The following is a 19206-nucleotide window of genomic DNA, read 5'->3' as shown; positions in this document are numbered from 1 at the left end:
CAATTTCATGCAATTTCTAGCAAAAATTGACTTAAATATTGATCTGTTGCTCAACCACACCTATCATATCACTTATGAAGATATAGATTTAACCACTGGAGTCTTATGGATTACTTTTATACTGCCTTTAAGTGCTTTTTGGAGTATCAACATTTTGGCACCCATTCACTTGCATTGTATGGACCTACAGAGCTGAGATATTCTTCTAAAAAAATGTATTTGTCTTCTGCAGAAGAGAGAAAGTCATACACATCTGGATGGCATAAGTGTGAGTAAATGATGAGAGAATTCTTATTTTTGGGAGAACTATTGCTTTTAATGAGGTAAATCTTCTTTGGAAGAAATGGGAATATTCTTTTAACTCTTTTTAGGCTGAAGCCCCTCCCCTCTGTCCATATCCTTCACTCCGGACTGGCTCTCCTCGCCGGGTCCTCCTCTCCCACAATCACTCCATCTACATCTCTCCTCACAAGAGCACCAGCCCCCTCTCACCTCGAGACAAGGTCTTCTACTACATCAGCTCCAGCCCATCAAACGTAAGGCAACAAAATATCAATGTAGAAACTGTATCTTTTCATTCAAGGTCAAATTATTTTTGCATTGAAATTAATTTCTTAAAGGTGCACTCATATATTTTACACGTAAAGAAATGAATAGTACTTTGTAAAGATATGTTTAAATAATGCACACTAATAAAAGATTGTTTTATTTTACTTGGAGCAGGTTGCCTCATGGGGACCGCCATGTTAAAATCACATGACCAGCCATCAATCTTTGTCTCTATATAAATAAATGAATCATGGCTTATTGAAAATAGGGCATTTTCAACAATGGCATCAGTAACTAAAAACTTTTGTTTTTGCGTGGTGCAGCATCTACGCCACTAGTTGTCAGTGTAATGTGCATACACGTTCAGTTTTCTATTCACTAAAAGAACCGGCTGATAAAAATAATTCATTTGGGAGGTAGCGCTGTATGTTTTGCTGCTAGATTCAAAAGAATGATTAATCCAGGAATCGGAATACACTGGTCGTGCTATATGTTTCACACTGCAGATTTTAAAAGAACTGGCTCATAAGAGTAATTTATTTGCAAATCGGATACACTGGTCACGCTGTATGTTTTGCTCTGCAGATTCAAATGAATTAGCTTGATAGAGTCATTAGTTGGGGAATCAAACTTCACTGGTCATGCTCTGTTTCGTGCTGTAGATTTAAAAGAACCGGCTCTTTATAGAGTCATTTGTTCAGGAATATAACTATTCTGGTTGCACTGTATGTTTCATGCTGTAGATTAAAAAAACAGCACTTAAGTGTCATTTCTTCAGGAATATGGCTACACTGGCTGTGCTGTATGTTTCACACTATAGATTCAAAAGAATCATTCATTCAGGAATCAAAATACACTGGTCACGCTATATGTTTTGCTCTGTAGATTTAAAAGAACCTACTCGTTAGAGTCATTCATTTGGGAATGAAACTACACTGGCCATGCTGTATGTTCATTAGATTCAAAAGAATCAGTTCATAAGAATCTCTTGTTTGGGAATCTGTCTATGCTGGTCATGCTGTAGAATCGAAGAACTGGCTCATAAGAGTCATTTGTTTGGAAATCAAACTACTCTGCTCACGCGATATGTTTCGCGCTGTGTATTTTAAAAGAACTGGCTCATAAGAGTCATTTGTTTGTGAATTTGTCTACACAGGTCACACTGTATGTTTTGCTCTGTAGATTAAAAGAACTGACTTGTTAGAGGTATTCATTTGGGATTCAAACTACACTGGTCAAGCTGTATGTTTCGAGCTGTAGATTCAAAAGAAACCGCTCATAAGAATCTCTTGTTCAGAAATCGGACTATGCTGTTCGCACTGTAGATTCAAAAGAAACAGCTCATAAGTGTCATCTCTTCGGTAATATGACTACACTGGTTTGCGCTGTATGTTTCACACTGTAGATTCAAAAGAATCATTCATTTGGGAATCAAACTACACTGGTCATGCTCTATGTTTTACACTGTAGATTTAAAAGAACCGGCTTTTTAGAGTAATTTGTTTGGGAATATAACTACACTGCGCTGTATGTTTCGCACTCTATATTAAAAAAAGAACCGACTCATAAGAATTATTAATCGAAACAACTACTGAGTGCATCTTTAATTCGAATTTTTATTTTATATGGTTAGTTGTTTCAAACAATCTCGCATTTCTTCTCAGCGGCTGCGAGAGATTAATGCCATGATCCGGACAGGCGAAACGCCCAATAAGAAGCGCTGCATCGCCCTGGAGGAGGAGCAGCAGTCTCCCGCCAAGAGACTCTGTCAGGATAATCAGACGGCGCTGCTCAGACGCCTGCAGGATGTGGCCAACGACCGCAGTTCTACACACTGATGTGTCAATATTTGAAATGAGAATTACAGATACATGTAAAGATACAACTCACCCAAAATACATTTAGGATAGTCCTTTCCCAAAGCAACTGACAAATACAATCAATTCATCCTTTACATAATGGCCACATAATTAGAGTACTTCACTCAAAAATGGAAAATTTTGTCATTATTCATCATTATTTTCAGTGGAACTTAAAAGGATATTTTTTTAAGAATGTTCAAGCATCTCTTTTCCATACAACAGTAGTTTAAATTGATCACAACTGTCAACTGCAAATAGAACACTATAAAAGCATCAGAAAAGTTGTCCAAATGACTTACAGACCAATTTAAGTAATTACTCCTGATAATATTCACTTTCGCTGCAGCTCTCAAATAACATTCTGCATTTTGTATTTTCAAACCGGCCAATCACGTTTGATTATGGTACACAGAAAAACCAAGTGTCTTTTCATTGACACATTCAGTCTGTCATGAAACATTGACCTGCAATTTGCCTGATAAGATTTAGAAGAAGAGAAACATTTCAGCGAATAAACAATTTCAGTTTATTCCTCATTTAAAGCTGTCGTATGACTTCAGAAGACTTGGAATATACTGTACCGCAAAAATCGAATGGACCGCTTTTATGGTGTTATATACAATTTATATATAAAAACAGCAGCATATGGGTTTGGAACAACATGAGGGTGTCAACAATTACATCATTTTCATTTTTGGGTGAACTATGCCTTTATAGCCATTGCTCACAAACCTATGAGCTGTTTAATTGTGAAAAAACACTAGTTAATTTAATCTGAAAAGAAATTCAGCCATAATCAAACAATGATATTGACTCAGATATTTTTTAATCTAAAAAAAAAAAAAAAGGATTTTATAGAGTATTTTGTGTGCTTAAAAAGGATGTTTCATGACAAGATTTGAAGGAGATTTTAAGCACTTAAGGATTTGTTTGCCAATCTTGCGCTGCGTTTCTCATTTGTGTTTTATAAAGAACTATTTTTCATAAAGAGTTTTATAATGTATATTATCAGAGTTCATCTTCAGAAACCAAGAGATGTCTGTCATCTCTTTCTATGTGTCTGTGTATTTGCTGTCATTGTATGTGTATGTCCGGTTTATATATTTATAAAATAAATTAACCAACATCAGGTAGCTAAGAATCATGTTAAAAGTAGAAAGTGTGTGCACAGAAATGTCATATTTATTTTGTCATGTTGTTCTTTGCATGTATTAGATGTGCTAAAATCAGTACTTGTTCCCTCTTCAGTTCTGAAAGGAATTTATTCAGTAGTCTCTACTCATTAACAAATGAACATGTTTTCTTCACTGTTATTTCTGAAATATGGCATGTGATTGTTGTAAGTGCCTTTCCTGATAAATTTTATGCTTTACTCTTTACACAGCAACCCAGCATTAATTCAAACCTGTGAACCAATAAAGCTGTTGTCCTAGTTTAAACTGACTCGGAAATCCAGTTTGTAAGATGCTCCAGATCCAGGAGGAGAGAGGAGGGGCACAGAGGGGTGAAGATATATTTGATTGCACTGATGAAGACAAACCTTCACTTCAGCAGGCATTATAATGAGTCTCTTGTTTTGAATAGGAAACCATATATCCCAGATCGGTACATGGTTCTACCTCGTGATTTATCAGGAAAATTTTACTGGGGCTCGTGTCCCAATAAAAGGGATCTAGCGACGCCCCTGGTAGGCCTGCATCTTGCCTTAAATTTATCTGAATCTTTCCTATGAGGACAGTTAATTCCCATTTTCAGTTTGACCAACAGACTGTGCACTAGAGTTGTGTATTTCTATTACACCTTTACACAATTACTGTACACATTTCATGACGGCATGTAGTGTGACCAGGCTTTAGTGCTGAAATTCATTACACCAAGTACCTTAAGAATGTAATGGAAGGCCATTTCAAGTATTTACTTTATCTGAATTAGGCCTAGTCAAACCCGCACAAGAGAGCGCAGACAAGTTTGAATGTCCTCATCTCTGGACTCTTCGAATCAAGGACTGAATTCGTTCCCAGGAATGAAAACTGAAAACATGAACAAAGTCCATTTCAACTGATATGGAATGAAAACTGTTTTTTTTTTTAAATGTTGGGAACCATTTAATAACCGGTCCGTTTCATTCCGATACTTCTTTTTGGTTTTTTTTAGAAAACCACAGCCTAAATAGTTTATCACAATACTTTTTCAGAACTACTTCACTTCCTGTTGCCCATGAGGCTTCTCTCTTTTAACATGATAAACATGTGACGGAAACAGCTGCATCACACATTTCTTTGGCTAATTGCACATTGTAGATGGAGCCTTCTGTGACATGCTGAGGACCTTTCAGACAGTTAGATATAATTACTAGACATTGTATACACTCACTGAGCACTTTATTAGGAACATCTGTACACCTACTTATTCATGTGATTTTTCATCAGCCAATCGTGTGGCTGCAGTGCAGTGCATAAAAATGGGTCAGGAGCTTCTGTTAATGTTCACATCAACTATCAGAATGGGGAATAAATGTGATCTTATTGATTTGGACCGTGGCATGATTGTTGGTGTCAGATGGTCTGGTTTGAGTATTTCTGTAACTGATGATCTCCTGGGATTTTCAAACACAACAGTCTGTAGAAATGTCTTGTTGATGAGAGAGGTCAACAGAGAATTGCCAGACTGGTTCGAGCTGACAGAAAGAATACAGTGACTCAGATAACAGCTCTGTACAATTGTGGTGTGAAGAATATCATCTCAGAATGTGAGTGTCCATTATTGAACTGTTAAAATACATTGGCTTTAAAATACAACACGAAAAGCCACCAGTTCCACTGAAAATCTGTATTCGACCACGGTAAAGAGCGTTTATTAGAGGTTTGTTAGACATGGGAAGGATATGCTTGTATTTTTACACAAATAGGGCAGAAGTGTGGACTGATTGGCAGCTTACAGGCTACTGTATGTGTCATCAACACACTTTAAAGCAGTCGTCTGAAGCAGACACAAAGAGTCTGTCTGCCTCTGGCCTCAAGTTATAATATCTAGTAAATCTCACAATAACCAGCAGTGGCCAGACATTAACCTATTGAATGTGATTCTACTTTACTCATTAACCTACTGGATGGTTTTAATATTGAATGTTTCCAACATGCTGCTAATAATTAAAGTCGACTTTAAATAAAGTTTGAAAAAAAAAAAGTGCTTTTTACACTTGAAATTATTAAACCAGGGCCATGTTTAACATGTATGTATTTCTCACCAAACCTTATCATATGCATTCAGTACAAGGCATGAGCACATACAATCATTTATTTGACTTCTGAATTAAACTTTTCATTAGTTTTAAGAGGTGGTCACCATCCACTGCCAGTTTATGATATCACTGAGCACAACATTTTTCACAATTTCTCCCTTTGTGTTAAGAAAGAAAGATAAAGTCATTTGGGGTTATAACAACACAGGGGAAAATCAGTTAGAAAGCAATCTGTAAAAATTATGAAGTTGTCACTTTTCAAAGAATGAATTAAACACAAAACTAATAAGTTATTTAGTTTGTATGCATAATTTGAAACACTTAAGAAAAATATGATGATTTCAGTAGCACATGGCAGTATAACCAAACTCTTGAACAAACATCCATCCATCATCAACCGCTTATCCTGTGTACAGGGTCGCGGGGGGCTGGAGCCTATCCCAGCTAACCTTGGGCGAAAGGCAGGGGACACCCTGGACAGGTCACCAGTCCATCGCAGGGCCACACATAGACAGACATACACTCACACTCACCTCCACATCCACATCCACATCTAGGGCAATTTTTTTGGAGACACCAATTAACCTAGCCTGCATGTCTTTTGGATGGTGGGAGGAAGCCGGAGTACCCGGAGAGAACATGCAAACTCCACACAGAAAGGTCGGGGCAACCAGGGTTTGAACCCACGACCTTCTTGCTGTGAGGCGACAGTGCTAACCGCTGCACCACCGTGCCGCCCTTGAACAAACGTTTTTTTAAATTTTTTTTTTTATATGGAACTTAATTGTTGTGCTTAGCTCTTCGTCATCCAGGGGAAATGTATGTTTCATATCAAGTGATTAAACACCAAGACATTGTCTAAGAGACAAATACACTAGCTGAGGTAAACCTGTGTTCATTTGACCTCCATCATCAGTCTGAGAATGAATCAGTGCAGCTGGGAAGTGTGTGTGTGTGTGTGTGTGTGTGTGTGTGTGTGTGAGCATGTATTTATCACTTTGTGGGGACCAAATGTCCCCATAAGGATAGTAAAACCCGAAATGTTTGACCTTGTGGGGACATTTTGTCGGTCCCCATGAGGAAAACAGCTTATAAATCATACTAAATTATGTTTTTTGAAAATGTAAAAATGCAGAAAATTTTCTGTGAGGGTTAGGTTTAGGGGTAGGGTTAGGTTTAGGGGATAGAATATAAAGTTTGTACAGTATAAAAACCATTATGTCTATGGAAAGTCCCCATAAAACATGGAAACACAACGTGTGTGTGTGTGTGTGTGTGTGTGTGTGTGTGTGTGTGTGTGTGTGTGTGTGTGTGTGTGTGTGTGTGTGTGTGTGTGTGTGTGAGCGTGTATTTATCACTTTGTGGGGACCAAATGTCCCCATAAGGATAGTAAAACCCAAAATTTTTGACCTTGTGGGGACATTTTGTCGGTCCCCATGAGGAAAACAGCTTATAAATCATACTAAATTATGTTTTTTGAAAATGTAAAAATGCAGAAGGTTTTCTGTGAGGGTTAGGTTTAGGGGTAGGGTTAGGTTTAGGGGATAGAATATAAAGTTTGTACAGTATAAAAACCATTATGTCTATGGAAAGTCCCCATAAAACATGGAAACACAACGTGTGTGTGTGTGTGTGTGTGTGTGTGTGTTGTTAGAGCTTCTGTTTGAGTGTAGTCTCAATGAAATATGCTCATAGTTGAGGCTGTGAGTCAGTGAGTGATATCACCGTCTGAAATATGACCACAATCTGCTCTCACATGACTCATTCACGGCATGTGTGTGGATATTATCTCAAACATTGCATCAGTAAGATTGAATGATGTTTATTATGTTGCATTTAATCATGCCTCATATATGATCATATATGTGCTGTTATATTTGATTCTTGGGAAAAAGAATTGGGACACAAAGCACACACTTAAAAATCAGGTAAAAGCAAGCATGGCTAATTTATTCGAAAGACTGCATACTGTAAGCAAAACATTTCACAAAAAGAAGTTTGTTGTTTGAAATGAAGCAACAACTGAAACAACTAATGATAAAACAGTAGATATCCTGTTCAAAATGAAGACAAGTACACACTTTGTCATTGTGAAACATTAGTGGAACACGTCCAGTATTAATGTGGTGAACTATAACTGTGTACTTCAGTGATGTGTTTCATACTGTATAATGATTAAACGTTATATTATCAAGTCATTTTTATTTGCATATCGCTTTTGACAATACACATCGTTTCAAAGCAGCTTTACAGAAGATAAAACTGTAATGTCTATAATATCTATGAGTCATCAATGTGTAGTTAGATAAAATATGATTGTTAATCGTGTTTAAAAATAAGTAATTAAATAATAATTGTATTAATAACCCCAGTGAGCAAACCGAAGGCGACTGTGGGAAGAAACACAAAACTCCATAAGATGTTGATTAATGGAGAAAAATAGTCTTGGGATAAACCAGACTCACATTTACATTTATGCATTTGGCAGACGCTTTTATCCAAAGCGACTTACAGTGCACTTATTACAGGGACAATCCCCCCAGAGCAACCTGGAGTTAAGTGCCTTGCTCAAGGGGCCCAACAGTGGCATCTTGGTGGTGCTGGGGCTTGAACCCCTGACCTTCTGATCAGTAACCACTGCCACTGTGACTCACTGTGGGGACAGTTCCCCTCTGACTATCATCATGAATATAATGCCAATATTAATTATTAAACTAAGTAAGTGTTAAGGGTCAATGTTTAAACAAAGATTTTGTATGAACTGTAAGATTAATGACTAATGTTTTATTGTCTAATGACTACTATTATGGGATGAATTAACTGTAAGGACACTATATATTCAATAAACCGCAACAGACTGTTATCTTAGATTATAAAGCCACACATTCAAACACATTATATTTCTATACTATTGAAATTAAATGTCAAGTAATATAGTTAATGATCCTAACTTTGCGCCACAATATAAAATGGGCGAACACAGGTGTGTATTTGTGTGTTTCTTCAACTTCAGGCCATTTCATGGTTTCAAAATGGTTGATTTTCATCAGAACCAACAGATTTCGGATTTTCTCTTTGTGTTATATGTGTTGTAGGATGGCTAGAGACAATGACGAGACCAAAGAGGCATGCAATCTTTATTGAGTTTTACGGAGATGCATACAGCACAGCCGGGTCTATGCCAAAGACAGCTTAGTGGTTACAAACACAGATATTTATAGCCATGAGGCACATGCAGAAGATAAGCAAATCTAACTGTCATGATCCACTGTTGTGTTGCCTTGTGTCTTCTGTTCCCTGTCAAAAAGCTACACTTTGATGCTGCGCTGATTTAACGCTTTGGGAACAACTTTAGGTGTGACCAGCTGTGAATATGTTTGCAACACGTCAATGAAATTTACCAGAATTTATAGCCTGTGATGGTGACATCATCAGGATGCACCTGTAGCAGGGCTATAAATAGATGCATCACAGGTGCATCGTCAGATCTTTTGTCTTCAGATCATTCTGTGTGTGTTGTGCTTCTTGACTGTCAGAACTTTCTACTTTCTTCTGTTAGGAGTTAGAATTGTTAGGCAGTGCACAGAAACCTTTCTCTTTTCTTTAAAAAAAAAAACAAAGAAGAAAAAGAATGACTGATAAACAAAGCAAGCGGTGTGTGTTCCCATGTTTATGCTCTATGGCTGAAACGGACACACACCAGTTTTGTTTTGTGTGTTTGAGGGAAGAGCATGGTGCTCTTGCGTTGGGGCGAGCCGGGTGCGAGCATTGTGATCTGTTTACAGTCAAAATGTTTCGCACTAGTCTCGCTTACTTCCAAGAGCCAGTGCCCACTCTTTCTTCGTAGGGCTCTCGCATAGATCTGGCTGAGGAGCGAGAGACGGGTCCATCCCTATCGCTCGCTCTCTCCCCAGATCCAGCTGATCTGCCTCTTCGGTTCACGAGGGGGAAGCTGAACCTCTGAACATTCCACGCATAATAATAAAGTGGCTGAGGAATTACTCAAGGTGGTTACTTGGGCTGTGGCCAAGCTACAGTTAGACTGGCCACGCGAACAAGAGACCCCCCAAACGCTCCAAACTAGAAGAAATATTTATGTCTGGTGGCCAAAAAAAAAAGGGGAAGGGAACGCTTCCTTTCTTTGATGAACTCCATGACGAGCTCTCTCGTTAATGGAGGAAACCTTATACTTCCCGTGTCTTCTTGCCCTCGACGTCGACATATTCGACTATCGTGTGTGCCGAGGCACGGGGGTATTCGGTGATGCCACCGGTAGAAGAGACACTTGCAGGTTATCTCTCCCCTGCCTCGGCATCATCACTAAAGAGACCCACTCTCCCCACAAAGCTGTGCAGCACCACCTCCACGCTTGTGGGGAAGACTTATCAGGCAGCAGATCAGGCTGGTGCTGCCCTGCACACTATGGCAGTGTTACAGGCGTACCAGGCTGATCTGTTGAAGGACCTGAGTGCGGGCACCACGGTCCGGGCATTAGAGATAAGGACAAAGTTTTCCTTCTCGATGCCCCGGTTTGGCTTTCTGGCTTATTTGGTGATGCTATGAATGTAATTATCACAAGGTTCCAGGAGGCAAAAAGCCACGAGGAAGCCTTCGGGCAATTCCTTCCCAGCTCCGCCCCGATCCTTCTAGACCGGAGACTCAAAAACAAAGCGTGGCGAATCGTGCTCCCTCTTGTAAAGACTGGGGGCCGGTTCGTCGCCCTCAGCAGCCCCCAAAGTAAGACCTCAGGGCAGTTATTTCTAAAAATAAAAAATCCTGACAGTTTTGAGCCCAGCCTTGTGGGGGTAGCCCCCCCCTTGGGACGGGTCACGTGACTCATCCACCTGTACACTCCCAATACCTCCACGAAACTGCTCAATTCCTGCCGCCTCTGGTGTTTTGGGAGTTAGCGGTTTCCAGCAAAATGTTGGGTGTTCCGTTGCTTCCTGCCATAGACCAGGACACGGGACACTCGACATCCCCTCAACAGGAAGTGTCAGAATCGATACCCATCTCAGAGCACCTGGCAGCGTGGAAACTACTTCCAGGTGTTTCTATGTGGGTCCTAAGAACAGTAGAAAAAGGCTACAGAATTCAATTTGTTCGCCGTCCTCTGCGTTTCAACGGCGTGGTTCCCACTACCGTGAAACTGGGACAAGCATGTCTCTTCCAGAGAGAGAGTCAGATTACTACAGCAGATACTTGCTGGTTCCCAAGAAGGATGGGGGGTTGCGTGCGATTTTAGACCTTCAAGGCTTGAATCGCTCAGAGGGCGTTCAAGTTCAAGATGCTAACCGTCCAAGGCGATCGTCGCATGGCTGTCATAGAATATCTGCCACAACACAGGAAGTCCTGAGGTTCATATCGGAGCTTAGGTCCTCCAGCCAGCCTTATCACCTCATTACAGATGCATGGATGCAGCACGTTGATTTACGTGATTCATATTGGCAGAATGATCAATAGTCCACAACTCACGAATGTTGTAAGTTCCAAATGTAAGGCTCTCAACTAGGTTTTGGTGGCTTTGTCCCAGTGATCAATTTTCTACACAGGTTCTGGACCAGCAAAGGATGACACATGTGTCACCACCCTGTTGTCAAACCATTTGACAGCACAGATGTTGTGGTTCCCCTCGACTCTGAAGTAAAAACTTCCTCTCCCACTCTTCTTCAAGCTCTTTTCGACTGCAAGGTTACAGTTGGGTAGGTGTACCTGTCTGGCTGTTCCCACATAATTAATTCCACGACAAAGGATCTGAACTACCAATGGGATGCAGGTGAAATAGTTGTCTGCATACATTTTGTAGTTCTGCCCTTCTGGAAGTGTGGAAGCAAGCTTCATCACAACATCCCCTGACAATCCAAGTTCAGATTTGGCTCGATGTCCATTGACACTGCCTTGGTACACCTCAAAATCACAGACCATGCCAGAGATTCCACTACTCACCCATAATTTAAATCCCCATGGGTGTGGCATTTCCTTGCTAATACTTCCTTATGCCGCTGAATTTCCCCTTGAAAGGGATCATCATCTCATCCACAGAGTTGTGTTCTTCTGGTACAACCTGCAAACACTTCTCTCTGAGTTGAGCCAAGGTCTTAGTTTCCACAGTTTGTCTGTCTTTTCTGTCTCTGGCACTGTCAAGTTGTTGACAAAATGTAACAATCTCAGCAGTTCTTGGAATCTTTTGCGTGACATCTCATCTGAAACTTGGTTTTATCGCAGGGCTGTCTCCCAATACATACTGACTCCAGACATTTGAACTAGGCCCATCTTTAAGTAAATTCCAATCACTTTCTTGATATCTTTTTTTATTGGTGTTAACAGATCTTCCAGTCTTTTGAAAGCTGTACTCATTTGTGTTTTGTGTCAGAGCCTGAAGCATGTCTTCTGACACAAACCTCTGGAAGTATTCCAGTTGTGTGTGGATGGAAACATCACCATTGGTGACATATGGACCAGAAAAATCAGTACTGGTTACGGTGTATGGTCGGTTTCTTTAGTTGTAGCTCAGTGTCCTCATAATCATCGTCTGGGCAGTCAGTGGGTTCAGTGGGTTGTTGGTTTTTTTTGTCCACTTCACCGGCATCTTCATCTGTTTCTCTATCATTTGCAATACTGTTGTCTGAATCCAACTTCAAGTCACTCTCTCCATTTTGGATGATAGCAAGAAAATTCTGCACACTATACACGGGTCCTTTCTTTGCTGGTGACATTCGGAAATTGGAAAGGTAGTAATTATTTAAAAACTATTCACACAAAATTCACAAAATATTGTATCATTCACTCCTAAGTCATTCCAGAGCATTCATTCCAATGCAACAACCATCACCTTAATTATTCCAAAACAACAGCTATCAGCTAAAACAAAATGCTACCTGACTCAACACAAATATAACAAGCACAAAATAATTTTTTAAACAAATTTCACAGAAGCTAAATATCTATATGTGGTACACATTGTAATAATCACAAAAAAGATATTTAAGGCATTTTACTTACTTGAATCTTGAGATATTCAATCCAACAAAAAACGGTTATGTTGCTCCTAGAAAGATCGCAGGTTGAGTGATCTTCGGGTCAAATGGTCGCCTTTATACATTTTAATGGCCAATAGGATTCAGAGGCAGACCAACATGACCCATTGATTATTTAAATGTGGTCTGAAAAAAAAAATTAAATATGTTTTTTTTTAGGATTGCTCAAAATAATTGTTGTAATATTACAACCATGGCCCTCAGAGGGTCAACATATAGTACAACACATAGTACCACATTTTGGTATACAAAGGCACAAAGAGTGCACTGTAAGTCACAGCAATAGTAATAATATTATTAATATTTGGTGAAGAAAAACAAGTGTGAATAGCTACATAGGATCCATTGTTTCTATTCAAATTTTTAATCGAAAATTGCCGTTTGGTGTGCAAAGACCTTAAAAGAGTAGTTCACCAAAAAATGAAAATTCTCTCATCATTTACTCACCCTCATGCCATTCCAGATGTGTATAACTTTTATAAGAATATTTCAGCTCTGTATTCGGTCCATACAATGAAATGGGCGTCAAAGTGAATGGGTACCAAAATTTTGACACACCAAAATGTACATAAATGCAGCATAAAATGAATCCATAAGTCTCCAGTGGTTAAATCCATATCTACAGAAGTGATATGATAAGCGTGGGTGAGAAACATTTCAATATTTAAGTCAATTTTTTGCTTGAAATTCTTCTTCCTGCACAGTACAGGGCGTATGCATGAAGAATGTGAATCAACAAAAACACAAGAAGAAGAATGTGAAAGTTAAAGTGGAGGTTGACTGAGCAGGGAGGAGAATTAATAGTAAAAAAAGGAATTAAACATTTATCTGTTTCCCACCCACATCTATTATATCGCTTTTGAAGACATTGACTTAACCACTGGAGTCATATGGATGATTTTTATCCTTCACAATTTTGGCACTCATTCACTTGAATTGTCTGGACAATAATTCTACAAACAAAATCTTCATTTGTGTTCTGCAGAAGAAATTCATACACATCTGGGATGGCATACGGCTGAGTAAAAGATAAGAGAATTTTAAAGTAAACTATTACTTTAATAACAGCTATATTTCAGCGTGCAACTTCGTAATTGTGTTGCAGGTAATCACATTTAAAAACAACAGAAGTTGACCCAAAGCGCTTAACAGATCAAACAAACAAAATGACAGAGTGATATAAAAACAGATAGATTTAAAGTAAAACGTAAAACATAATAAAATAAAAACATAAAAAATACAACTTTTTGTATTTATCCATTTCAAACTATTCAATGATCTATTCAAAAGCTACAGAATAGAAATATGTTTTTAAAGAAGATTTAAAAATGGCTAATGATGAAGCTGACCTCACATGGAATGGGAGAATATTCCATAGATTAGTCACTGATATATTGGAGCGCGAGACCAGATAGTGCCTTGTAGACATAAATCAGAATTTTTAAATCGACCCTGAATTTCACAAGAAGCCAGTATAGAGACGCTAAACCAGGGGAAATGGGATCCCTCTTTGTTCAAGCTCTATTGATTCACGACAGACCAAGGGAACAAGATGAGAAATGGCAAAGGAGGCAGTAAAACATGGACTTGTTGATTTAATCTATTGACAAACTGATGAAGCTGATATTCCTGAAGAAATATTCATTCTGTCACTCACAGATCTGTCCATTTGAAAACTCACACCTTACAGCTGACAGCTTTAGAGGCTGGCTTTAACACGACATGAGATCCAGTCTACCAAACACATCTGACACATCATAAATACTGTATGTGGTGCATTTATGCAGATGTCAGACAATACCTTGTCAGTAATGGATGCATGCTAGAGAAACATCTAAATTTGGTCTCATAAAAGCAAAAATGAACAGAGTAGACTCACCGGATGAGTTTCATTTATCTTGAAGGACATCTATAAAAAGATTTCCATACAATGTTTACCCTTGATTCAATTTGGAAAGTTGTCTGTTGGTTAATAGTTTGGAACAGTAAAAAAAAAAAACGTCTAGAAGAAAATGGATAAATGAACCGTGGTTGGACGCTTTGCATGCCATTTAGCTGGTCGCTTCTTGTCTAGGAAGGCAGTTCTTGGCCAAAATAAACTGCAAAGTGATTACAGTTTAGTTAATTATTTTTGCTATTTTGTTTGGTGAAGCTAGTGGTGCAGAAATGATACCCTTCACCTTTAACCTACAAACAGAGTGGAGAAGAATGAATGTATTCTAATCTTGTCTTTTAACACAGTGGAAATGATCATGGTGATTTCATCTTTCATCTGATGCTTTGTGAAGATATGGAGGAGACGACTATCTGAGTAGCTCAATCTATAGAGGATGTTAAGGATGAGGGAAAAAATGCTTCACAGAGGGAATAAAACAACACTGACAGACATCATTTTAGTTAAAACTACATTAGATAGAGTGGTTTGCACAAAAATAAAACTGGAAATAGGAAAAGCACATAATCATAGATAAATAAAGTAAATTTGGACATTTCCTGCTTTTCTGGTCATAACAAAAAAATGGAACAATGCTAGGGTCTTCTGAATGGCTGCTAGTGCATTGCTAATGTGTTCTGGGTGTTTAGGATGTTGCTATGTGGTTGATAAAGTGTTCTGAGTGGTTCGAGAGGGCATTGCTAGGTGGTTGCTAGGTTCTTATGGCTGGTTGCTAGGGCATTGCTGGGGTGTTCTGGGTGGTTGCTAGGGTGTTCCAGGTGTTTTAGTGGGCTGCTATGTGATTGGTAAGGTGTTCTAAGTGGGTGTTAGGGCATTGTTAGGCGATTGGAAGAGTGTTGCTAGAGTGTTGTAGGTGGGTATGAGGGCATTGCTAGGGTGTGTTTTTCAGGGTGTTAGTATGAGGTTGCTATGGTGTTCTGATTGTTTTTTTTTTAGGAATTTCTAGGGTGTTCTGGGTGTTTTAGAGTGTTGTTACAGCATTTATGTGTGGTTGCTAGGGTGTTCTGGGAGTTTGTAGGGTCATACAAACCGATTTTTCCAGCAATTTTCAGGAGTAACCTTCATTTCTATCGGGAAGACACGCAGGCTTGAGTGAAGTTTAAGATGCCATTTATTTGATAAATGTAAAACAGAAAGCAATGTCTCTCTCTTTGGCGTAGGCCCCGTCCGGCGGTCCAAGGGAGTTGTGCCCGGAACCATCATGTCCTGCCGGAGATAGGAGGCAGGGGCGAGGAGCTCACTGAAACAGCAATGTGATAGATTGTGAGCGGACTTATAAAGCAATGGCTTACATGCGATTGGCTAGGAATTACCCCACTAATGATGTGATGATGTACAGCTGCTAGTCTTCCCGCTAGAACTATGCTGCACTTCCATTTACATAATCTCTGCACTGCCGCATATCATCATAAATTCATATTCATGTAATTCATAGTGATTCTGTCACCAAGCATTTTTCTGGCTTTCTCTTACACTAAACTATATAAAAAAATAAATTAAAAAAAGCCACGAAAGAACAGTCTTTATTTTTAATTAAAAAAATCCTTAACTTACTGAAAGCTGCATGTGGACATACACTGATGAGCCAAAACATTATGACTACCTGCCTAATATTCTGTTGGTCCTCTACGTGCCACCAAAAGAGTGCACACTCGCCGAGGCATGGACTCTACAAGATCTCTGTAGGTGTCCTGTGGTATCTGGCACCAAGACATTAGCACCAGATTCTGCAAGTCCTGTAAGTTGTGAGGTGCAGCCGCCTTGGATCAGACTTGTTGGTCCAGCACATCCTACAGATGATCATTTGGATTGAGATCTGGGGAATTTGGAGGCCAGTGTCCAGTTGCATAAAGCACCTTCAGTGTAATTTTCCCTTAAGATCACCCTAAAGTTTCTCTGAAAATGTATGAGAAAAGGTGTCATATGACAACCCTGTTTATGCGGTGCTTCAGAAGAGGTCCGACAATAATTTACACATGAATAATGATACATAGAAACTTTAATGGTCATTAAAATGAAAATAAAACGTAGTATAAAGTATTTTCTTTGTGGTAAAATTGCACAAATGTTGGTTTGGACATTTCCGATCTTCTGAAAGTTGGTCGGGACATGTCGTGTCCATGGTAACATTGGAATTTTATTACGGTAAAACCTGGCTCACTGTAGTAGATACCTTAATGGTTTCCCTTACCTAAGAGAAGAGTTTAAGGGATTAAATGTAACACCCTCAAGTCAATCCCTTAGGTAAGGGGATATCACACATTAAGTGTTATGCTAAAGAGAAAAACGTAAGGTGTTTTATGCAACCGGGCCCAGGGCAACACCTTGAACTCTTCAATAGGGCTCATTAACCTGCTGAAAAAGTCCAATGCCATCAGGGAATACCATTGCCATGAAGGGGTGTATCTGGTCTGCAGCTATGTTTAGGTAGGTGGCATGTGTTAAATTGACGTCCATACGAATGGCCGGACCCAGGGTTTCCCAGCAGAACATTGCCCAGAACATCAGACTCCCTCCACCAGCTTGTCGTCTTCCCACAGTGCATCCTGGTGCCATCACTTCCCCAGATAAATGGTGCACACGTACATGGCCGTCCATGTGATGTAAAAGAAAACAAGACTTATTGGACCAGACGACCTTCTTCCACTGCTACAAGGTCCAGTTTTGACGCTCGCGTGCCCATTGTAGGTGCTTTCAATGGTGGTCAGTAATCACTGACCAGTCTATGGCTACGCAGCCCCATACGCATCGGTGTGTGATTCACTGTGTGCTGTGACACATTCCTCCCATGACCATCATGAACATGTTCTGTATCTTGTGCCACAGTAGACCTTTTGTTGGTTCGGACCAGACTGGATAGCCTTGTTGCCCTCGCCTAACGATGAGCCTTTGGCGCCCAACACCCTGTCGCCGGTTTGTGGTTTGTCCCTCCTCGAACCACTGTCGATAGCTACTCACCACTGCTGACCTGGATCACCCCACAAGCCTTTGCCGTTTCAGAGATGCACTGACCCAGTCTATTGCTATTTGGTTGCTAAGGTGTTCTAAGTAGTTGATGTGGCATTGCTAGGTGGTTGCTATAGGGTATTCTGGATGGTTGCTAGAACATTGCTAGGGTGTTCTGGGTGCTTTTTAAGGTGTTGCAATGTGGCTGTGAAGGTGTTCTAAGTGGGCGTTAGGGCATTGCTAAGTGGTTGCCAGGGTGTTTTTCAGGTGTTGCTATGTGGCTGCTAAAGAGTGGTTGTTATGTTATTACTTGCTTCATACACTAATAATAAATAAATTGTTACACAAATATGTAAAAACATACAAATTAATAATTACAACCAAAGTCTGGGAAATATTTTTCAAAGTAAACATTTCCCAAAAAACAATATTTCAGATCATTCCAGAGAGAATATAATTATACTATATATAGTGTGAAAGTAGTGATGTCAGTCAGTGCTTGCATGCAGGGGTTGTGTTCATAGGAATTAAAGGTGTCATTGTCCATATCAAGTCTGTTGCTAAGGATCCTAGGCCTGAGATAAAAATTACATCAAACATGACTCATTTGAGTGTATTGCACAGCACCTGGTGTGCCCGTCCAAAAACACACACACCTCTATTACACAAAAGGAAAATGACACATGAATGTATGTATTTGTGTGCCTCATGAAATCACTATGAATCAAAAGATAAGGTGGACAGTAATAATCATGTTCACCAGCATCAAAGAGAACTGCAGATTCATCATGTGTTAGGTAAGCAGCTGAGGTCAACACAGCATTGTTCACAGCAACACAACATGCTCACAAGCCACAGGTAAAATAACTATACGTAAAAATAAAAATTACGTTTTAAAACAGACAGCCATGCACAATATTAGGCTCACTGTGTGTGCCATTGTCTAATAAATTATTGGACTATAATGATTTGTACTATTTACATTAGATGCCCGTGTGTGTGTGTGTGTGTGTGTGGGGTGGGGGGTTAATATAATGAACGCTCTGTGTTTCTGTTGCCAACCATTGCCACACTAAACTAAAAATAATTTTAAGCAGCTGTACATAATGCATTTATACCTACTGTGCTGCACTCAATTATTATTTCTTGTTTCTTTTTCTATTTTCTGACTCTGTTTTTCCACAATAAAACACCATTTAGCTCTCCACTCATGCCAATAGGAAGTTGTAATAGATAATATTTTATAATAAATGTAATCACTTTCATTAGAATGTCATTAACAAACATTACATAATGTTTGCAGATCATTATTTACATTCAACTAGTTAGAACAGCCACTAAACTTAGATTTATTTTTATGATAGATTATATTTTAATGCTCATGAACTTTGGACATTTAAACAAAATATAAAATGTGTTCATGTGACTTACAAATAAAAGTTATTATAAGTGTTAACATCACTTGGCCTTTACTTTAAATGAAACATAAACCTTCCTTTGCATTTCCAGCCACTGATTCATACACCTCCTCTATGAAACATGCTGACCAATAGGAATACCGATGGGCGGAACTATGAAACACGGTGACCAATAGAAATGTCAATGGGTGGAGCTGAA

The 19206-nt window shown here is 39.2% G+C and overlaps 1 protein-coding gene across 1 annotated transcript in view; it reads left to right on the top strand.

The window, feature by feature from the left end:
• LOC127638229 (retinoblastoma-like protein 2) overlaps positions 1–3838 on the top strand; it is a 60880-nt gene extending 57042 nt beyond the window's left edge. The window contains exons 21-22 of the mRNA XM_052119666.1: positions 372–536; positions 2214–3838. Of these exons, the coding sequence (XP_051975626.1) occupies positions 372–536; positions 2214–2387 (339 nt within the window). The 3' untranslated portion in view covers positions 2388–3838. The remainder of the gene's footprint in view (positions 1–371; positions 537–2213) is intronic.
• The last annotated feature ends 15368 nt before the right edge of the window (positions 3839–19206 follow it).

This window comes from Xyrauchen texanus, chromosome 46, assembly GCF_025860055.1.
Source record: "Xyrauchen texanus isolate HMW12.3.18 chromosome 46, RBS_HiC_50CHRs, whole genome shotgun sequence".
In the NCBI taxonomy this organism is placed as follows: Eukaryota; Metazoa; Chordata; class Actinopteri; order Cypriniformes; family Catostomidae; genus Xyrauchen; species Xyrauchen texanus.
This window is presented reverse-complemented; position numbering and strand designations above follow the sequence as displayed.